At 45.0% G+C, this 23,805-nt stretch overlaps 1 protein-coding gene across 1 annotated transcript in view; it reads right to left on the bottom strand.

Moving 5' to 3' along the window:
• Positions 1–23,805, bottom strand: part of ALPK3 (alpha kinase 3) — a 90,139-nt gene that overhangs the window by 58,781 nt on the left and 7,553 nt on the right. The window contains exon 2 of the mRNA XM_061595833.1: positions 16,547–16,668. Within this exon, the coding sequence (XP_061451817.1) occupies positions 16,547–16,668 (122 nt within the window). The remainder of the gene's footprint in view (positions 1–16,546; positions 16,669–23,805) is intronic.

Raw genomic sequence — 23,805 nt, 5'->3', positions numbered from 1 at the left:
GATAGTTAGTTCCCTTTACAATCTAAAATACAACACAATAGAGGAAGGCAAAGGATATGGAGGCAGGGGTAAAATGGAAAGAATATTTTTGAGTGGCCAGATGCAAAGGGGGAGGGAAGTTGACCTAGTCTTGTGAATGTTGCATCAGGTACCCAGGCTGCAACTGAACCATGTCCTAAAATATCTTCTAAAAGCAGGTTAAATCAGGGCATGGCAAGTTGTGATCTTGACGTATCAACAAGAATAATAAAACCACCCTCTGAAACCTGATTCATCAACATACAAACAAGTCCTGCAAAAAGCAACCTGTGCTTGACTTAAATGCATGTTAACACCACACACACACACACTCTCTCTCTCTACAGTGTTAAATCAAATGGACAGAGAAGCTGGCAGTTTAGCACCAGTAAGTGGAAAAACAAGTGTTTGTAAGGATGACTTCGGCAGAGTAGTGCAGATCAGGTGATCTTTTCTTGTCACATTTGACATAGATGGGAGATGAGAACATCCCCACTGTTCTAGGAAGTGAGCCTGCTTTGGTGGATTGAAGCCTAAGGTTAAAAAACAGACACTTACCAGAGAACCAGGAGCTCCATGGAGAACCAAGCATCACAGTCTGTAAACTGAACCCATAGTTTCCACTGGACAGAAGCAACAGCAGTTGCATCACAGCCCACTTGTGTCCTCCAAATGCTATTGGATGACAGATGCCATCTGCCTTTTTAGTACAATGACATCATGATAACATGTGTGACCGATTGCGTCTGAGCCAAACAGGCTATATTCTTGGTAGGATCAGCTATGTGCATATGGAACCAAAGAGGGGTGGCGGGAATTGCTAGTCTCTAAAGCTGCCTATCACTCCAGGTGAATTCAAGTTACTCACTTGCCTTACAAAGCAGCTTCTTAATAATAATAATAATAATAATAAATTTAATTTTTGTGTCGCCTATCTGGCCGAAGCCACTCTAGGCAACGTACACGTTAAAATACAATATAAATACAGCATAAAATACAATGCAGTCAACAATAACCATTTTAAATAGCAGCAGTATAAAACAATGTAGGGCAATCAATAGACAATTTTAAACAATTTTAGCCCATCCCGGAGATCCCAAAGGCCTGTCCAAAGAGCCAAGTTTTTAAGGCTCGGCAAAATATATCCAGGGAAGGGGCATGGCGAAGATCGAACAGGAGGGAGTTCCAGAGAGTGGGGGCCGCCACGGAAAATGCCCTCTCTCTAGTCCCCACCAACCTAGCTGTTTTCGTCGGTGGGACTGAGAGAAGGCCCTGTGTGGCTGATCTAGTCAGGCGGCTTAGTTGGTGGTACTGGAGGTGCTCCTTCAGGTAAACTGGGCTGAGACCGTATAGGGATTTAAAGGTTAATACCAACACCTTGAATTGGGCCCGGAAAACAACTGGGAGCCAATGTAGATGAAATAATACTGGCGTAATGTGATCATGGCGGCGGCTGTTTGTGAGCAGACGAGCCGCCGCATTCTGCACTAGTTGTAATTTCCGGACCGTTTTCAAGGGTAACCCCACGTAGAGCGCATTGCAGTAGTCTAATCGAGAGGTGACCAGAGCATGTACTACCAGTGGGAGCTGATGAATAGGGAGGTAGGGTTGCAGCCTCCGTATAAGGTGTAGCTGATACCAAGCTGCCCGGCTCACTGCCGAAATCTGAGCCTCCATGGACAGCTTGGAATCAAGAACAACCCCGAGGCTGCGGACCTGATCCTTCAGGGGTAGACTCACCCCATTAAGCCTCAGGTCAACAACACCTAACCTTCCCCTGTCACCCACAAGCAGCACCTCGGTCTTATCAGGATTGAGCTTCAGCCTGTTCCGTCCCATCCACCCACTCACGGATTCCAGGCACTTGGACAAGGTTTCCACAGCCAACTCCGGTGAGGATTTAAAAGAGAGATAGAGCTGCGTGTCATCAGCATATTGGTGACACCGCAGCCCAAAACTCCTGACGATGGCTCCCAGCGGTTGTAATCCTCCCAGCTAGCAAGCGCAGGGGGTAGGGTGGAGGAGATGGTCTCTAGTGTGTGGCTTTTGCACCCATGACCCCTTTACAGCAGGTGTGGGGAACCTGTGGCCCTCTACATCCTGTTGGACTTCAATACCCATCAGCTCCAGCATGACCAAAGGTCAGTGATGATGGGCATTGTAGTCCACCAACATCTGGACAGCCACAGATTGCCCACCTCCTTCTTACAGGGAACATAGGAAGCTGCTTTATATGGAGTCAGACCATTGGTCCACCTAGCTCAATATTGCCTACACTGACTGGCAGTGGCTCTCCAAGGTTTCAGGCAGGAGTCTCTCCCAGCCCTACCTGGAGATGCTGAAGTTAGAACTTGGGACCTTCTGCGAGCAAGGTAGAGGCTCTACCACAGCTACAGCCCTTAATGGCCCCAGGGGGAACTGAGAAGACATTTGGGCTCCATGTATAATATGTACAGTGCTGGTTATACTTTGAACCTAGGGTATCAATGTAGCCAAGACTCATATTTCCCGACTCGCAAGTACAAAACTTGATAATGCTCATCTGAAATATAGGAAGAGTATTACATTCCTGAATTCTTAGCCCCACTGCGCCCCTGAGCCCTATCCTACCACCCACCCACAATTGCCCAAACCCCCAGGCCCTTCCTAGTCCACTAGCAAGCAGGAGGGAAGAAGGAAGATACTGCTAAGCAAATAGCCCCTGGGAAATGTAGTTCCCGAAGGATGACTACAATGTAAAGGCCTGGGTGGGCGAGCGAAGACTGGTCTCGGAAATCAACTTGGATTGGCTCAGAAATAATTAGAATTATTTTGTGATGCTTGAGGAAATCATTTTGCCAAAACCAACGTGAACATAGAGGGGAGTTTGCCCATAGCTAATAGCAACAGGCAGAGTTTCTCCTGCAAGCAGCAGGCAAGTAACTGCTGTGTCCTTATGTCGCTGGATTTCAGTAAAGGCTGCCCAGATGTCAATGGATCCATCAAAGGAAATCTCAATTCCAGATGGTTTGGTCCTTAAGTTGCCTTGAATAGTGCAGTTCTGGGAACTCTGCAAAAGCTTGGATCATATTCTTGCAAACCGTATACAGTGTCCTCTCTAAGCTTCATGGATGTTTGCACAGTGATAATTACAGCTTTAAACCCCTAGGCATTAACGTAAGACTTGTTTCCTAAACCCATTCCTATTGATTTACACACTGTTTGTGCTTCAGAGGCGAAGTGTCCAGGAAACAGCTTGATTTACACACACTCCCAATTGCCTCTCGTCTAGCCTGCCCTGTTATCTCTGGTTGAAAAGAGTGAGGATTAAGCTTTGGCCTAGAACACACAGAGACATATACACCAGTAGCCACATCCTCGAGACAGGAACAGGAGTCAAACACAACAATTCTGAACAGCTAGAAAAAGCTGTGTTTGGAACAGTTTTGCAGAGAGTTGTCAGGAGAGGCTTAAAATCCCACCTCCGTGGTAATCATGCAGACCAAGGAGCTACAAGATCCCCCTTTCCAAACTCTGATTTAGGGAATAAGGACAAATTAAGAGGACTGGTTACCTCTGATCATCTCTGAAGGTGCTGGATCCAAGCAGGAGGCTTTGGAGGAGATATGAGAGGCAAGATTTGTAGACAGGAATGCATCTTTGCGGAGCCCCCCCCCCCCCGACATTTTCTCCAGCAAAGCAATACAAAGGAGATGGAGCATGGGCCTCGAAAATTCAAGAGGGCGTCCTGCTGGATAATGATGTTATAATACCATGTAAACAAATCCCAACCCGTTCTTTGCAGATGCACAAGTATATCCAGTTGCCGTTATTTATTGCACATGTTTTCTCTTAACCACAAAATCCCAGAGCCTTTGCAGGACAGGACTAGGTAACCTGAGCCCAAAAGAGCTAACAAAGGCTCTTCTTGAGCCACTTTTTGCAGCAGAGAAGGTGGCCGGGTTCAGAAGAGGACACCTTTTATATTTGAGCAATAGAGAATTTCAGAATTACAAGTTTACCGGCTGAAATCCCCTCCTCTATATACAGCCATTTAAAGGTGCACAAGCCCTGTCCTCTTTGCATGTAGTTACTCTAGTTGCTTGGACTCGGACTGGAGGGACCCAAGTTCAAGTCTTCAGTCAGCCGTAAAGCTCAACCGGGTGACCTTGAGCCCAGCAGCAGCTGGTGCCCTTTGGGACTGGTGGGGCAGAAATTGTTGAAAGTGGGGCAAAAGCAACTCCCGTTTTGTACTTTTGTTTATGTTTCAAAAGGGAGATAGAGTTAGGGTCCTCCAGGTGGCTAGGCTTGACTACCTTTACCTGTGATGCTCTGACTGACTTCCTTCCATCACAGCCTGATATGATTGGTAAGCTTATCTGCCCCTCCTCCTTCCGCCCTTCCCTTCATCTCTTCTTCGACTGTCTGAGAGAGAGGAGACATCTTTGTCTTTGCTCTCTCTCCTGAGCCATGAGGGCAATACCCACATCTGGGCATTGCGCCTCCAACTTAGTTAGAACTAGGTATGCTTTTCCTATCTACTATGTATTTCTATATATAAAGTAGCTTTTCTTATTTTACTAACGTCTCAGTGATCCTAATGCAAGGTAAAAGCCTGCTTCTAAGGTAAATACACACATGGGCACACACGCAATTCAGACCAACTGCCAATCTCTGATCATTTATACAAATTTACATAACAGAAATCAGGGAGCCCAAACAGTAGGTGCAGCCAGAGCCAGTTAATTCTAGTTTTTTCCCATCTTCCTCCCTCCCTCCTCCTTGCAGGTTTGTTGTGAGGCTGTGAACACAGTCACCAGATCAAAGCATTTCCATTAGCCACACTGGGAGGGAGAACAGGTTGATCTGCTGATCACTTGCAAAATCCCTGTGAAGCTGAATTTAAAAAAAACAAAACACACTCATTGAAGCAGCTCCCACCAGGTTTTACAGTAAAAAGGGGTAGGGTGTGACTAGTGTCATGGGCCCCCCTTTTCAGAAAAGAACCAGTAGAACACTGACTGTGTTTCTACCCTAAGACTGGAGGAGGAAGGTGACAGGGATGCCCCCCCCCTGGACTGGTTCTAAGTAAGAAGGCAGATGTGTGTGTCAGGGTGGGAGTGCTGGCAGACTGAGGTTGGTGGGACAGTGTCACATTCGCCATAATGGAGCAGACTCTGCTGCTTGGGCTGTCTCAGCTTCTCAACCTAACCTACATTACAGGATTGTTGTGAGGATAAAAGCAGGACACCCCATTCCAAAAAGTGCAAAGGCAGGGCAGGGTAAAAATGGAGGAAACACGCACATGCAAGTGGCAGGTGGGGGGGGATATCTAAATCCTGTCTGCTGTGCCCTCTCTGGAGGTGCCTTCCTTGCCTCCCCCCTTTCTAAAACCAGCCTTTTGCAACAGTCTTTCCAATCTGCTGCAACAAAGGTCACCTCCAGCATCTCTCATCCTCTCCCTTCCCCTGCTTAGATCTCAGCACTTGGGTGAACTTCAAAACATTTCCTCAGCTCACAGGCACACGCCACCTTGCAGTAGCCGTGGCGACCCTGCCAGGACAGGACTTGGACAGCAGAAGTCCAGGGCCCTGCACTGGATTGAGCAGAGGAGGGGCCCCCCAATGCATTAGGGCTGGCTTGCCGTGTTTTACAGGAAAGTGAAATAATTCCGGCTGCGTACACACTATACCTTTAAAGCACATACCTTCCTCTACAGAATGCTGGGAACTGTAGTTTATCCCCTCACAGAGCTACAATGCCTGGCACGCTTAACAAACTACAGTTCCTGGGACTTTCTGTGGGAAGTCCGTGTTGGAAGTGGGGCAAGAGCAGCTCTTGTTTGGGTTCTTTTGTTTGTATTCCAGAAGGAAGATAGAGTTAGGGTCCTCCAGCTGGCTAGACTTGCCTACCTTTACCTGTATTCTTCTCTACCTAACTTCCTTCCATTGTAAACTATTTTCTTCTTGTTGTTGTTTGTATGTTTTGTTTTAAAGATTTTAAAGATTTTTTTCCCTTTTTCCTTTAGGATTATACCTCTTTAAGTTTTTATTTTGCATAGTTCTACCATGGTAATTGTAAGAGTATCCATGAGGATGTCCTTTTATCTAATTATTTTTATCTACTTAGGCTTGTAAGATGATTCCTAATTGTATGCTGTACTGTAATTGAATTGTATATTGTCTTGTGATTTATGTATTGTATTTTCTGAGTTTTTGTAAGTCGCTTTGAGTTTCATTCTGAAAAAAGCAACAATTATTATTATTATTACTATTAATAACAATAATAATACTGATAATACACTCATGGAATGTGATCTCATTTCTGGCCTTCCTTTCTGTTTATCTCTTCTTCAACTGTCTGAGGAGAGAGGAGACCTCTCTGTCTTTGTTCTCTCTCCTAAACCACGAGGGCAATACCCAAATCTGGGCACTGCGCCCCCAACTTAGTTAGTTAGAACTAGGTATGCCTTTCCTACCTATTATGTATTTCTATAAATAAAGTAGCTTTTCTTATTTTACTATGTCTTAAGGTCTCAGTGATTTAAATGTGGAGTGAAAGCCTGCTACTTAGGTAAATACACACACCAGCTCACAACGCTGAATTACTCTGCATAAGCAAAAGAGCCATATGCTTTAAATGTGCTTTAAGTGTGCTTCAAATCTATGGTGGGTATAAAGCCTTCCATTGCCATCTGAAGGGGAGGGGGCTGTAAAGTTCTTTTAAGTCCAGAATCTAAAATTACTTAGTTGCATCACCGTATAGCCAATCCCGCTTCGTCTCCTCTTCCTTCTCACTAAGATCCTCTCTCTGCTATTCCTTCAGACTAATGTTTACTTACCAAGAACACACTATCCCTTCCCAGTCAAAACCCTTTCCTGATTGTAAAGATGAAAGGGGCCAGGGGAAAGGGGTCAAGGTTCACTGGCAGAGCACATGGCTTGCATGATGAACATCTGTAGTTCAGTAGTAGAAGATCTGCCTTGCATGCAGAAGGCCTCAGGTTCAATACCTGGTGTCTCTGGGTAGGGCTGGGAGAGAACTGTGTCTCACACCCTGGAGAGCTATACTATACTAGCTGGATGAGCCAATAGGCCTGATTCAATATGTCTTCGTTCAATCCCTGAGAGGGAACAGGGCTCTCTCCACCACACAGTCATCTGGTTTTCAGTTGGGAGTCTTTCCCAGCTGCATCTGGAGATGCTGGGGATTGAGCCTGGGACCTTCTGCTTGCAAGGCATGCAACTCTACCTCTGAGCTACAGCCCTTCCCCAAATAAGACAGAAATGAATCTATGCACTCTCATCTAGTGTGGTAGGAACAGTTCCAGTTCCATGTCAACTCCCACATTAAAACCATTCTCAAAAAGATTAGGACCTCCTGCAGATAGCATCTTATCAGGAAGTCTGTTCTGCACAACATAGGAACCGGACCTTTAGTGCTGCAGCATCAACACTTTGGAAGTCTCTCCCAGTAAATATTAAACTGGCACCATCTCTGTTATCTTTTTGGCACCTACTGGACACCTTACTTGTTCAACAAGCCTTTTAAGAAGAGATCTTATCCCAGTCTGTGTTTGTGTTGGAATTGCTTTTAAAGATCTCTTTAAAGTTTGTTTTGTTTTCAGATGTTTTGTTTTAAGATGTTTTTAAGATGTTTTGTTTTAATAAGTTTTTAAAGATGTTTTGTTTTGGTATGTTTTAAAACTTTTGTTTTTAATTTGTTTTAAAGTGCTTTAGTGTGTTTGCCGCCCTGGGCTCCTTTTGGGAGGAAGCGTGGGATATAAATTAAATAATATTTGTTTAATTGTGGTGACCTATGGCTTTGAACAATAAAGATTTCTTCACTCTTAAAAATTAATTAAATAAATAAGGTACCCTGGGTGACTCGCCTTTCCCCTGCTGTGATTGCTGACCATTTCCAATAGGACACGTTGGCAACAGAATGCAGCAAAGAGGCCAGACTGAAGCCAAGTGCCAGCCAGTTAGCTATCTCTGCCCCTTCAGCAATTATTCTGGCCAAGGATCATAGGAGTGACGTGGTCAGAGAACATGTAATAAGAGCTGCCTCTCTCCCACCATGCCCCCAGCAGCATGCAGAAGAACTGCCCAAGAACTTGGTTAGCGCATTTCTCTCCATGGACTGATTACATCTCTCAGATACATCACTGCCAACAGTCACAGGTGTTGCTGGGGGCAGCTGGGATTTGCTATAACTGAGGATATTATGCACTGTTGGGGGGAGAGAAAAATGATACATGCACACACATATATACCATGGAGGGATTTTCACTAAGGAACCCCTGCAGACATAATTTTTATTGTGCATTCATGATTATTTGTGCTTATGGTGGTACCCAGGTGGTAGGAAGGGAGAGAAATTTGATTCAGTTCACATTTAAATAAATAAATTTAAATGTGTAATGTGTAATAAATTTAATAAATAAATAATAAATATAAAGCCAAATCAATCAAATTCAAACTTTTCAAAAGAATCTGAGAACTGAAACATAGCCATCCTTCAAAATTCACACTTACCCAAATTTTGTGATGCAGTTATCTCTCCAACCAACCAGCATTTACAAAAATGTACACATTAGGGGAAAGTGTGCATAAAAATGCATATACCAGAGGAAATGACTCATAAAATGTATTAAATTAGGATAAACTGCTTGCAAAGATGTGTAAATTAGTCAAAACTGCAGACAAAAATATGTTTATTTAGAGAAATTTGCACTAAAATGAAGAATTTTCATGAGGATTTTTCTTTCAAACAGTGCAAATTGCTGCAGAAACTGAATTTTAGATTGGTAAAACAAGAAATTGAGAGAACTGAAATCAACAAATCCTTCTATCCCTATCAGGTGGTAATATACACAGTTCTTTTTTCAATACTGTCTGCACCTCCAAAGGTTTTGGAGTGACCATCCTGGTTCCTGTCCAATCAGTGCCTGTCCTGTAGCTTCCTGCTGAAATCCTTAAACTTTTTATACCCCAAATATTCCGGGGCTGGGTGAGGGAGGTTTGTTCCACTTTTGTTGCACTACAACACAACAGTGCAGCAAAAAAGACAGCAATAATGCAGTATTATTTGAGAAGCATTGCAGATGGAGTGACATGTGGATGGTCCAGTAGAAATCCACCATTAATGCACTATTACTGCGTCGATGACATGCTGCAGAATACACCCCCCCCCCAAAAAAAAACTAGTCTGGAGGAGTGCATAATCCTGAGAATCTCATCATTCCTTCTATTTTCAGTGTGCAAGCTGTGTGTCTTAGGCTCTACAGATGAAACAGCACTACCCATGCACAAGAGGTAGCTTTCACCCACCATAGGGAAAATACCAAGGAGAGAGCCTCAGTAGGGGAGGGAGGCCCCATGCTCGGTAGCTGCTGAATTCTGACTTACTGTTGGGGGTAGAGGCAGAAAACCAGGAGGAAAGGGAAGGGGGTGGAGTGTCCTGAACAGGAGTGTGTCACGCTATGGCATTTTGCTGCAAGTTCCACTTCTATTCATTTTTTTAATCCAAAATTTTAGACACCACAGCTTCAGAAAACAGCCTGAAAACGTGCTGGCCATTTCTGTTTGCAGCAGAGCAGAGAACATCCAGGTTGAAGATTCTATTGACCCAAGTGTGGAGTCCTATATTCCATATTCTGACCCAATAATCTGCACAATCAGAGAGGGGTAGCCAACCTGGCGCCCTTCAGATGCTGTTGGGCTCCAACTGCCATCAGCTCACCCAGCATCACCAGTGGTCCAGGATGCCCACCTTGGCCTCCTTTGGGAAGATGGATGGGGTATTGATTTCATAAAATCAAAATCAAAATAAACAAATAAATGTTGGGAGTTGCAGTCTAGCAACATCCAGAGGGCACCAGGCTGGCTGTCCTTGATTTCTGAGGCAATTGCTTTCCACACTGGTGTGCTTGGGATCATCAGCCATGAGATGCAGCTGTTTCCACATCTTATTTTTATCCTGATTTTTTTTTAAAAAAAATCCGGATGCATAGAGGAAAGTAACAGGACAAAACCTGCAAATGACTTGCAGTCACATCGCACTTGAGGAGTTTATTACACTTCACAAAAATAAATTAGGGTGGGGGAGTGGGAGTGGAATGTAATTTCAACACTTAAGGGCTGCTTCTCCTTTGCAAATTGGAGGCAGGGAGGTGTGAATTCCAGCAAAAAAAAAAAGTGTCAACAGAAGAGGGGGAAGCTTACGTTTTCCCTTGACAGCTATTTTTTTTCCCCTCAGTCCCCACTCCCAAGAACACAAACTCTATTTCAGAGGTTTCAAATCCATGTCTATATTACAAACCTAGGTCTGGAACTCACACAGGCAGACTGGGTAAATAAATGTTTTTTATTTAAAAAATAGCTAGTCATTCTATTGTGAAAAGTCCTCTCATCAAAATGAAAAGCACAATTATTATTTTATAAAAATCCAAGAACAAGCCATATGAAAATAATGCAGCTGTGCTAGTGTATAACGCTAACCATACAGGATAAAAACAGCAGAATAAAAGCCTTAAAAAAAATGAAGTCCGTTGAAAACTAGAACGCAGAGGACATTCCCAGCCTAACGTCCAAATGACAACAATGAAGATGCCAAGTAAGCCTCCCAAGCAAGGGAATCCTAAAGATGAGGTGCCACTACAGAGAAGGCCTTTTCTCACCCACCTTTCCTGAGAACATAGGAAGCTGTGGGATATATTGAGCCATCTAACTCAGTACTGTCTGAACTGACTGGCAGTGGCTCTTCAGGATTTCAGACAAGAGCCTTTCCCAGCCATATCACAAAACACCAGGGATTGAACCTAAGGCTTTTTTTCCCCACACAAAGCATGTGCTGTACCATTACACAGGAGTATAGGAAGTTTCTGGGTTGTATTCAACTAAGTCCTACTCACAGAAGACCCACTGAAATTAATGAATCTAAGACAGTCCTGTATTGACCTCAATGAGTCTACTCTGAGTAGAACTAGCACTGAATACCATTGTTTATTTCCCATCTCTCTTTGGGGGGAAGGAGAAAGGTGGTGGACTCTCCTTTGTTGGCTCTTTTTAAACAGAAGCTGGATGGCCACTTATCAGGGACACTGCAGCAGTATATTTCCTCCCCTGGCAATGGGAGTGGACTAGATGAGCTCTGAGATCCCTTCCAACTGTAAGATTCTATGATAAAGAGAGGAGTTGCCATAGATATCACTGAGCCCTTGCCTAACCTTCCTCCAGTTGGGCAGAAAGAATGACACAAATGGCTACTGAACTGCTAGGAGCAACAACCAGCATGATAGCTGAGCCCCAGCCTCTCAAAAAGGAAGGAAATGCTTGAAAAACGGAAGCGGTGTGGATACTATACATTGTTGGAATATATAGAGGAAAGCCAGGCATGCATCAGGGAGATGTTATTTTTACTTGGCTTTGGGGATAGCAGAGAGCTTGAAATGCCAGTCATTGGGCAAGGAATGAAAGCAACGGGGGGGGGGAATCCTGCAGGGATGAGAGTCCTGGGTGTCCAAAGCCCTGCAAGACGGCCAAGGAGGCAGAAGCACAGATAAGAACACAATATGAGGAAAGGTGATTATTTCAGGGGCTTGCACAGTCCACAGACGGTATGCAGTAAAATCGAACTGTAGACCGGGCAAATCAACTCCGCACCAAAATAAAATGCAATTCAGTGCCAAGGAAATCCCAGTGCAAATATATTTAAATATTTGGGGGAAATTTACACCATTTGCAAGAGTACGGTTTTAAAAGTTTAGCATTATTCTTGAAACTAAGCCCAGCATACACACAAAGACTAAGGGGGCTTCCAGACTGTTGCTGTTTTGGGATTCAATCACATACTAGGACGTTCAGGTTGTGCAGTTATAGTTGACTGGGAGGCCTTGTGCAACAAACCCGCTTCCCCAAAAGATTGGACTTTTTTTTGCAATAAGGAAAGTGACAGGAAAATGCAGTGAAAGTGTGGGATAATGCTTGATGCAACATGTCTAATCACTCCGCAAACAAAACAGAATGGTTGCTCTTTAAATAACTAATGCTGTCTAATCGCCCTGCAAACAAATCTGCATGAATGCTCAATAAACAGGTCATCTGGAAGTGCCCTCAGACACAAAAATGACTGGAGGAAGGGCATTGTGATTGGTGGTGTTAGGTGGCAAAGTAGGAGAAAAGTGTGGTTCAAACGCAGAAGGCATTCTCCTTTATGGGAAAGGCTGGAAAGAATATCTGCCTGAAACCCTGGAGATGCATTGCCAATCAGCATAGATCAAGGATGAGGTAGTAGAAGGTAGATCTGTATCTGCTGCTGGAAGACCAAAGTGATTAGTATGGATTTTTGTCTCCAAGTTGCTTAAAAGATGGCAATAACAAAATGATTCCCCTGGGCCTAAGTTAGACTGCTGAAATGAAGAAAGGGGGGAAGGCGCTAACAAGGAGAGGACTTGTGTATGGAAGGACTGTGAGCGCCATTCAGTTCCGATACTCAAATCAAATTCTTGGACTCAGAATTCTTTAATTCTAATTAATTCTTCAATCCTCCTTTCCCGCACCTCCTGGCACTAACAGTCTGGGGTAGAAATTCCCCTTTCCTGTTGATCGCCCTGCAGGGGCAGCAATCTTCACTGGCCACCACTATGTATATGAATACATTTTGAGTGCCCATAGATGCTCCATATAAATCAGTTCAGTAACCCTTTAAGTAGCCTGTAAGGTAGATTAATACTATCCCTATACTGATGATGGCAGAGACACAGTAGTCTCCTTCAGGCACTTAACAAATCAAGAGCCAGGGTGGTGTAATGGTTATGGTGTAGGTCTAAGACTTGGGAGGCCAGGGTTTGAATCCCAACTCAACACTGGAGTTCAAGGTGTGGCCTTGGCCCAGTCCCTTGCTCAGCCTAGCCTCATTCACAAGTTTGAAAATGAGAGGGGGGGGAGAGAGAGAGAGAGAGAGAGAGAAATAACTATGAACATCCTGAGCTTCTCAGAGGAATGACATAATAAAATGTCATAAATAAATAATAACATTGAGGGCTGAGGGCTGATTGGAACTAGGAACTCCTCAGATCATCCTGTTAGCCAGGGTATCCTACCAACTAACACAACACTAGAGCAGACCCATTAAAATTAATGGACATGGCTAACTTATGTCTATTAATTTCAAAGGGTCTGTTCAGAGCACAACGTAGCTGAAGGCAACCCTTAGATTCTCCATATTCCAAATGCTATCCCAGACACAAATGTCATCCGTGTACGCAAGACTGAACCTGGGAGATGAGGAAGCAGTCTCCAACTCAGTGGCAGAGAATACACTTCACATCAGGAACGGGGAACCTGTGGCCCTTCGGATGTTGTTGGACTCCATCTTCCATCCGCCCCAGCTAGCATGGCCAACAGCCAGGGACGACGGGAGTTGTAATCCAGCAACATCTGAAAGGCTACAGGTCACCATCCCTATTTTGCACGCAGAAAGTCCCAGGTTCAGTCGCTGGCATCTCCGGGTAGGGATAGCAACCCCCCACCCCATGGGAAACCCTAGAGAGCCACTGCCAATCAGAGTAGAGTAGATTGGCCTTCCCAAGCTGAGTGCCCTCCAGACATTTTTTACTACAGCTCTCATCGGTCCCAGCCAGTATTGCTGCACTGACTTGGACTGGGAATTGCAGTTGAAAACATCTGGAAGGACATCAGATTGGGGAAAAGTGAGCAGACAATAGTGAACTCGACGGACCATAGTCCAGCTCAGTAGAAAGGCAGTCTCCTATGTTCATTTTCTCTCTCTCCCCCCTCCTTCACACACACACTCTCTACACCAGTGCTTATAAGTAGAACAGCCCCTGACTTGCAGGTTGGCAATCTGCACCAGGACCATTTGGCTCTCGGTGCTAATGTCCACGCAAACATACAATACAGTGAGGATAGGTCAAGCTTCTCCCTGTTCTCTGCACGACAGGGGTGGGGATCTTTCAGCCGGGCTTTCAGCCATTTGGCCTGCGAGGCCATGTGAGTAAAGCCACACCCACTCGCCCTAAACCTGATGTCATATAGCACATCAGATACGGGGCAGGTAAAAACCTAGCTTAGCCAAAAAAAGGGGGGTTGCGGACACCACCAACCAGCTGATCAGGAGCATCTGCATATCGTTGTGCAAGACAGCTCTTTGAAAGTGGCTTCATAAAACCCAAATATCAGCTGATTGTCAGGTCTGGCAAAGCCCCTTTCAAATGCTATCTTGTGGAGCCCTTTGCAAAGCACTGTGCAAGACATGAGCAGGGCCAAAAAAAATATCACCTGACATCATAGTGACATCAGATAATTGACAGGTGGGAACCCTGCCTACCTGTCAAACTTAGTTCACAAGAGGTGGGGGACAGAACGATCTTGCCCGCTGACCAGATCCAGTTCCCCATCCCTGCTCTAGGACCGCCACGCCAGTTCAGTAACGCATACTAGGTGAGCTTTACAGAAGCAACTCATCCATGCTCTGACTCTGAAGAATGATAGGGGACCAAGATGCTAGCACAAACTCCGCAGCCACTGACATCTTTGGGAAGACCTCCTGGGCTGAAATGAGGCTAGGAGCTATTGACTTCACTTGCTGCTAACTAGGGATGGGTGAGAAATTCGATTCAGTTTACATTTCAAGCCGAATGCCTCAAATTCGCAGTTTCTGAAATTCTTCAAAATTCACACTTATTCAAATTTTGCAATGCAGTCGCCAACCAAACAATGTTTACAAAAATGAAGATGTTAGGGGAAAGGATTCATAAAAATGAATACACGAATGAAAATAACAAACAAAAATGCATTATATGACAAGAAATGGCTTGCAAAAATGTGTACAGTACTCAAAACTGCCTACAAAAATGTGCCTATTAGGAGAAAGTTGCACTAAAATTCTTGAGAATTTTCATGAGGATTATTTTAAAAATTTGAAAATGGCTACAGAAATGTGGAGAACTGAATTTGAGATTGGAAAAAAGAGAGAGAACTGAAATTGACAGATCTTTCCATTCCTATTGCTAACCATATGTTTACTGAATGGCATTATCTCTACTTACAGATGTACCTGGGCACTTACTATCTCAATTGTGTGTGTTGGGGAGGAGGAGTTGTTGTATTTTTTGAACAGATAAAAATTATTTATCAAAAAAGAAAAGGAAGGGGGGAAGAAGCCCAAATGATACGTTAATAAGATGCAAAACAGACAGCCATATTTAAGAATGGTAATAAACTTATCTGCCCTATTTGTGTATGGCGGGGTGGGGAATCTTTGGCTTTCCAACTGTTGCTGAGCTACAACTCCCATCAGCCTCAGCCAGCATGGCCAATGGCAAGGGATGGTGGGAGTTGTAGTTCAGCAACATCTGGAAGGCCAAAGGCTATCCACCCCTGATGTATGGGGAGGTCTAATTCCAACATCAGGGTGCCCATGTGACGGGAGCTGGAACTTCCCCTGCCTTAACAACCCTGTGATGTGTCATCCTGAGCACTTTTGCCCTCCTAGCCCAGTTCAGATACTGGAAGCGACCCGATGGGCTCAGAGAAAATGCCTGGGAATCAGGATGCACAAATGTCCCACGTGTTTGGCTCAAAAAAACCAAACAGGTGTTTTTCAATCATAAGTGGGACCTGCAACAAAATAAGAACATCAAAAGAGCCCTGTTGCACCAGGCCAATGGCCCACCTAGTCCAGCATCCTGCTGTCACAGACGCCCACAAGCAGGACCTGAGCGCAACAGCACCCTCCCTTCCTGTAACTGTATCAGAAGCAGAAGCACACTGCCTCTGCCGGGTTACTAGTCTATATTGCAGTATGGAGCGTTCAGTACCCTTCTCCAGGAAACTCCATTCTATTCCCCTTCCATCAGGTTTTCTGCTCCCCATCACTCCACAGTCAGTCGCTATTCCATGACCACTGAGTCTGTTCAATCCTACGATTCCCAGCCACTAGTATTCAGAGACATACAGTGGAGGTAGAACCTACCCACTGTGGCTAGTAAACATCACTAGCCTTATCCTCCATGAATTAGTCTGACCCCCTCTGAAAGCCATCCAAGTTGGTGGCCATTGCCACCTCTTGTGGGAGTGAGTTCCATAGTTTCAGCTATGTGCTGTGTGAGGAGAGATCTCGGCTTCTCTCATCCACACACTCTATTTGATGCTAAAATTAGACGTCCTCACACACACATGACTTTATACACAATTGCGATAGATGGACATACATGGCTGCCACCATCATGTCTACTTTGATCCTCTGTAAAGGAAAGATCCAAAACCCTTCCCTCTTACACTTAAATCCACATCCCTGCATCCTGTTGCTGGACAACTGGCAAACCCTCCCCAATTAGGCCTGTAAAGAACCTTGTTTTTTTAACAATGTTAATATTTTGTAATTTTAATTTTTTGTGTGCTGTATTCTTTTCTGGTGTGTATTTTGTATTTGTGTTTATTTTTTATTTTTTTGTGAGCCGCCTTGAGGGCCTTTTGGCCAAAAGGCGGCATAGAAATAGAATAAATAAATTATACTAACTTACCCATCACAATGCAAGTGAACTTGGCATCCGCATTTTCGGACACAGCGAATGATTTGAGAGTGGTTTGAAAGAGGGGCTGAGTCTCCTCGGTCAGCTGAGCAATGATGGCACAGAAGGTGCTCCTAAGAAGAATACAAGGGGCAACATCAGAACACGGGCAAGATGACTTAAGACATGTGAAAGTGTCCCCCTCTTCATCCCTCCCCTCTGGCTGTCTTGCCACTCAAAAGGATCCGGCTTATGCGCCAGGCTCACACCCCAGCTTGGCTCCCATTGTTGGGAACCTGCCAGACAAGTGAAGAAAGGAAAGGCTCTGGGATAACCGATCATGAATTAATTCTGAAACTGTTCTCATGGGCTATCAAGCAATTATTAGAATTATCACATGAATATAACACGTGAACTCATGTTATAACTCATGAATATAACACGTGAACCCATGGCCGCTCACATTCAGATTTATCCTTACAGTAGGGATGGGGGAGAACTTGGATTCAGTTCACATTCAAAGGCAACCTTACCTAATTCGCACTTTCCAAAACAATATTCCAACTGACACACAGCCATCCTTCGACTGCTCCGAATTTTGCAGTGCAGTTCTCCAGCCAAGTAATGTATACAAAAACACATACACTGGGGTAAAGTGTGCATATAAATGCATACATTAGTGAAACTAACATACAGACACTTGCTATATTAGGGGAAACCGTTTTGCAAACATGTGTATATTAGGAGAAATTCACACTAAAATGCTGAGGAATTTTCATGAGGACTTTTAAAAAATTGCAAACTGATGTGGAAATATGCAGAACTGAACTTAAGAGTGGAAAAATTAGAAACTGGGAAAAACCAAAATTGACATATTCATCCATCTGTACCTGATAATCACCTGATCAAATCTGTGCACTTGCGCTACCTACAGCCAGGCCTTTTGGGTCAGCTTTTGATCCCTGGACCTCTTTGCTGTCTCAGAGGATCAAGATACATGGAGCTGTTTCAGCACCAAAATATTAGATGGCACATGTCAGGTGGATGCATCCTCAAATTAATTTGGAAGGATGTCAACATGGCTGACAAAGAGTCATAAATGTACCTGAAACCGTAAAATTGGGTCCACCTGTACATTTTTCTTGTGTCTAATGACTCATGCAGTGCCCTCCGATACACGTTTACTTAGAGAAGTCAGCCCAACTGAGTTCAGTGGCACTGATTCCCCCCAGCAAGTGTACAACAGAGAATTTCTCTCCCAAAACAAAAACCCGCATCAGAGGAGGGATTCTCTTCAGGACCACCCAGGTGAGAGAAAGGATTAAATCCCCCAATCCCACTTCTCCTCCTACATCAGGGGTGGGAAACCTCCGGCCTCCAGGCCAATCATAGCTCTTCAGGGGGTCTCATTGGCCCCAAGGCCATTTCTCCCAAACCATGACTTAGAGGAGGGGAAAGACTTGCAAAAGTATTTCCCAAATCTCTCCATATTTCCCTTTTCATTCTTTGTGATTGATGACTTAAAGGGGGGGGAGACTCAGAAATTGCTTTTGCAAGTCTCCCCCCTCCCCCTTTAAGTCCCCCATCACAGAGATGTACAGGAAGCACAAAGGATTTTGACAGATGGGCCCCCCACCCCCTGCCATGTGGTTGATAAGTCAATCCACCCACCTGTCAAATTTGGACTGCAAGGAAGATCCTGATAATGTGAAAGTGCATTGGCTTCCTTGCATCCAGAAGCTGCAGGCAGGGATGTTTATCTCCTACACCAGGTATGGGGAACCTGCGGCCCTCCAGATGATGCTGAGACTCCAATCCCATCAGCCCTAGCCAGCATACCCAGTGATAAGGAGTGATGGGAGTTGTGGTCCAACACCTGCTGGCGGGCCATAGGTTCCTCATCCCTGCTTCACGCTAAAAATAAATAAGCTTTTAAAAAACTGACTCATCATTCACTCCTTGCATTTTATGCCAAACTGAAATGCACATGGCAGAAGAGTGCTTGTTGTGTAGCAGAAACATGCTCCGTTTGCTTTCCTATAAACTCATGTCGTTTGAGATTTCTGATAAAGGGCAGGCTGCATACACACCATACCTGTAAAGCACATGGCTTCCCCCAGAGAAACCTGGGGACTGTCATTTGCCCCTCACAGAGTGACAATTCCTAGCACTCTTAACAAACTACAGTCCCCAGGATTCACTGGAGAAAGTTACGTGCTCTAAATGTGCTTTACATGCAAGGGGTGTACACAGCCATAGTGGTGTGATGGCCAGAAAAAGAGACATGTGGTGCATAAAGAGCAGCAGGATTGTATAGGGAAGGAACCCTGATTAAGATTTGGAAGAAAAAGACTGGAACAAATGCAGGCCACATGAGTTCTGGTTTATGAACAAAGGAAACATTTCACAATCGAAGCTGGAAAAATCCAAAGCCTCTAGAAACTTGATGCTGGTGGCTAAGAATCTGAACTATTTTTCAAGCCCCCAGCAACAATCTTGAGGGCTAGATATTTGCTTTGAGGGGAAAATATAAATCATGGTTCTCAGGGATCCACATTCTTCATCCAGTATCAGATTCCCATGCATTTTGGTATGCACAGAACTACAGATATGAAGAGAATTGTCTTGAGGTGCATCCACACCACACCCTTCATTCATTCCATTTTTGTTTTGTTCCACACAGACATACACACACACAGACACACACACACACACACACTTTCTTGGTTCCAGTCTGCCCCATTTCCCTGTAACACTTCCTCTGGGAATTGCAGTCTGGAGTTTTGCTTTGGATAAATAACACTGTTATCACGTGAATGCTTTCATGGATTTATATATGCAACCCAATCAGTTTGCTAAATAGAAAGAAAAAACAAAGGAGCTTGCGGTAGGATCAGGCTTAGCTTGCACTTATGGAAAACTAGCAAGACATCTAGGTAAATTGGTGCACAGATGGAATGGTGCAAATTAACCACGATAGATAGGCTGAATAACAAGAAGCATGGCACAATGCTGCAATCCAGATTGCTGGTGCAAAAACATACACCACTTTAATAAGCTTCAGGATTTTGTGCAAACACACACACAAGTCAAGTGCAAACTGTAACAGGTCAGGTACTGGGGTGTGGTGTGGACTGCTAACGTTGTTTTTTGTAAAAGGTTGTGTTAATAATTAAAAAACCTCCCCATCTTAGCACAGGACAAGAGCCAAATTTTAACGTTAGCCATGAGATAGTCGCTTCTTGCTTGGAAAGCCCCTTTTAGCAGAGGGCTTGCAGCTCAGTGGCAGAGCACATGATTTGCATGCAGAAGATTCCAGAGTCAATCCCTAGCATTTCTGATTAAAAGGATCCGGTGGCAGGAGAGCAGAAGGACCTCTGAGACCCTACAGAATAGTTGCCAGTTGTAGTATACAAAGCTGGGCTTGAGGGACAGAAAGTCTGACCAGTTATAAGACAGCTTCCTATATTTCTTGAAAGGGGCAGAAAAGAGGGGAGGGTGTGCTTAGCCCTTTCCCTGCCAGCCTTTTCCACCCTGGATCTCCCGCCTCCATCCCCATCAAGCCACTCCCCCACCCTCTTGTAGGTCTCTAGACTCATGTCTACCTTGCAAACACAGTCCAGGATCCCCGCAATGGGGAGAGTTTCAGGGGGGAAGGGGGCTGACCGGAGAAAGGTTAAGTATCCCCACTGCAAGTTGCCCTCTCCTCAAGGTGCTCTGTAAAGGAGAAGCAGCCATCAGGCTAATGTATGAGTTTGTTTGTTTGTTTCATTTATATCCTGCCTTTCTTTCACCATGGAACCCAAGGCGGCATACATGTGGTTCCCAGGCGGTCTCCCATCCAGGCACTGACCAGACCCAGACCTGCTTAGCTTCAGCAAGGTGGTGGCCTCATGTGCCTTCAGACCACAGCTGCTCACATCCACACCGTACTTTGAAAGCACATGGATTCCCCCAAGAATCCTGTAAACTGTTGTATACACCTCAGAGAGCTACAATTCCCAGCACCCTTAACAAACTACAGTTCCCAGGATTTTTTTTGAGTGGAGCCATGTGCTTTCAACATACTTTAAATGTATGGTATGGATATTCTTACTCAGGAGCGTTAAGTCATCTCATCGCTTCTGCTCCCATTAGGACGTAAAACAATCTGAAGAATATGCATCATTTTATTCATGGGAATGAGACTTTTCTTTCTACCCTATAAAATTAAACTCCCTGCTATTCTATCCCTCCCCTCTTCTACCCCAGCAACATTGCTAAGAAGAGTATTGAAAATAATGTACTTGCTCCTCAACAACAGGTGACAGGTCTAGAATGTCAGGGACGGTTCTATTATTCTAAAAAAATCATCATCATCTTTATCAAGCAAAAACAGTTTCACATACCAAGGGCAACTTCTTAAACTCAGCCTCTCCAAACCTGATGCTCTCCAGATGTTCTGGACTACTAATCCCATCAGCCCTAGCCTGCAAAGCTGATGAGGGTTGGAGTCTTAAAACACCTGGAACAGTGGTGGCTGGTAGCCATTGGGATTGATAGGGCGGAAGGCAGGGAGCCCAACAGTAGGTGGAGCCAGAGCCAATGACAGGCAGAGCCGCCCCCTGGTTGACTGTACGTACAAAGCTAAGTAGATGGGAGCTGGCTGAGGGTTGACTAAGACTGGTGGGGCAGCGCCCCATTCACCCAGGTGGACCAGTTCCACTGATCTGGAAAGCACCAGGTTCAGAGAAATTGACTTAAACCGAATTACAAACGCATTCCAAAGTGGCTAGACAACATCCTTCTTCTTTACAACAATAAAGTTGTGTATTCCACACAGTTTTACAAAGTGAGTAAGGAAAATACTGTTTTCAGTACAAGCAAGCAGAAGCATGCAAGATCACAGCAGCAAGATCTGTCAGTGCAGTTAGTACCCCTGAACTAAATCGGTGAGTTGTACAGAACGTCTTCTTGACCCCAGAAGAGTGCAGTCAGACAAGACTAATACAGTATGATTTACCTTCCAAAGCTGGAGGGAGATAATCGGTTGGTTGATAAGCTAAGCAGAGACAGCAAACAAAATAATTAGGATTTTTTTTTTAAAGGAAAAGAAAAGCATAAAAGGGAGCTTAAAACAACAGTTACTGGGATGCATTAAATCAGTTCTAGTGCACAGGTCAGACACTATTAATATAATTCAGCTGCCTTCGACCGCCTGCCAGTATAAACACACAAGGCTGTAAATTGTAACCAAAGGCTGTGAATGAAAAGAGTCATTAACAGTAGGGGAGGCAGGCAGGGGCAGTTCCATGGGGTCTGTGTATCCCAAAAATGTCACTTGGAAGCGTAAGCATATGTTGCACAGTTGGGGGCACAAAGCAGCGATGGCTGGCACAGCTGTCCAAATGAGACGGGCCGGTGGGGTGGAGAATCTGCAGCCCACCTTCCCCACAGTTAAGGGCGAGGATGGGATGGGCCTGCCAGGGATGCACCCACAGGTGCCAGGTGCCATTTCCTTGGGATTGCAAGAGAGAAAGCAGTGCAGCATTAACGCACAAGAGAGCCACAAAGGGTTACACGCTGGCTGGGCTATGTGACCTCTGCACAAATCCATCCAAAGGTGTCAACATACCTCTTGAGGAAACCAGAGAGCGGTTTGAACAGTATCTCGTAGTAGCTCTGTCGCAGCACAACATTCCAGAAAACAGAGCTATAAATAGTCCGCCCAGCTCTATCTTAGCCAGCCGTTCACCTCTCTTACTTTAACAGCCCTACTTGCAAATCTTTCTAAACAATCACTTCTTCTTGCAATAAAGGCAGTGTCATTAACTCATTTGTTGAAGTGGTTCCAGAAGTCCGTCCTCTGGAGGGAGCCACTAGCTGGCCTGCTCTCAGCTTTGTTCCAGTGCCACCATTGCAGATGGCCAGAAGGTGGGTTAAAGGCATCAGGTGACACAAAGGGCCAATAGCGTTTCACCTGGTCCTATAAAGCTTCCGATTCTGGCCTTCCACCTCAGTCTGAGCTGATTGTTGTTCAGGTACAGCAGAGGTGGGGAATCTGTCCAGCCATCATGACCGATGGTCAGGGATGACGGGAACTGTAATCTAACAACATGGAGAGGAGGTGTGAGGAACCTGTGGCCCTCAAGACATTACTGATCTACAACTCCCACCATCCCTGGCCACTGGCCATGCTTGCTGGGGCTGATGGGAATTGTAGTTCAGCAACATCTAGAGGGTTACCCACCCCAACCTGGAGGGTCACATGTTGCCCATTCCCAAGGTTCTCATCCACAAACTGCTGTCAAACTACTCGCTCCTGCTTACCTGCTTCATAGCTCAGCGACTCACTTGATTGGTTCCAGCTTGCCTCCAGGCTATCTGCTTCATCAGAAACTCTATTTGGGCAATTGCTCCTAGTCACTGTCCTCTCCTCTAGTAAGAGCCGGTATGGTGTTGTGGCTAGAGTGTTTTCCTCTGGCTTTGGTTTGAAAAGCTTTTGCCCATGTCTGGATATATCTCCCTTCCTCACTGCTGATCTCAGCCTTTTTAGAACTGCCCACAGCAAAGCTTTGGGCTAATTGTTGTCTCTGCCCAACCTACAGCAAAGCATTTTCATTGGACACACCACAGAGTTGATCTACCAAACCGTTTTGATTTCTGTGTGAAGCTGATTTCGCGGAGACATGCACTGGAGCGGCATTTCCCCAGGTTTTGGAGTAAAAAGGGGTGGAGTTTGACTAGCGTTGTGCGTCTCTGACTTCAGAAAACAGAGGTGGAGGAGACACTGTGAAGCCAGCACAACCGCAAGCGGGTCTCTACCCTTGGACTGGGATTGGGGAAACCCAGGTTCAAATACCCACTCAGCCATGAAGCTCAGGGTGCGACCAGGGACCAGACACTTATCTCTCTCCTTTGACCATTGGGCATGCTGGCAGGGGCTGAAGGACTTGGAGCCCAGCCATATCTGGGGGGCTGCAGATTTCCTATCTACAGATGTGAAGGCCCCAGGGGGGGAATGAAACTTTTTGAAAAAAAACAAACATTTCCCCCCCAAGTTTTTGATTTCCCCCCCGAAAAAATGGTGGGGTAGGAAAAAAGCCGGAGGGGAACCATTTTGCTTTTGTTTTTTCAATTTTTAATGTTTTGTTCCCAGACCCTCACATCTCTATCCTTATCCCTGCTGTAAATAAATACATACATACCACCAACTACCGAAGCTCCGGCTGCATTTCCTCTGGCTGGGCTCCGAGACCCAAAGTAAGCCTGGCTTAAAGGAACATACCTGA

The sequence above is a fragment of the Rhineura floridana genome, chromosome 14, assembly GCF_030035675.1.
Source record: "Rhineura floridana isolate rRhiFlo1 chromosome 14, rRhiFlo1.hap2, whole genome shotgun sequence".
In the NCBI taxonomy this organism is placed as follows: Eukaryota; Metazoa; Chordata; class Lepidosauria; order Squamata; family Rhineuridae; genus Rhineura; species Rhineura floridana.
Note: the sequence above shows the minus strand (reverse complement) of the source record. Positions and strands in the feature narration are given on the sequence as shown.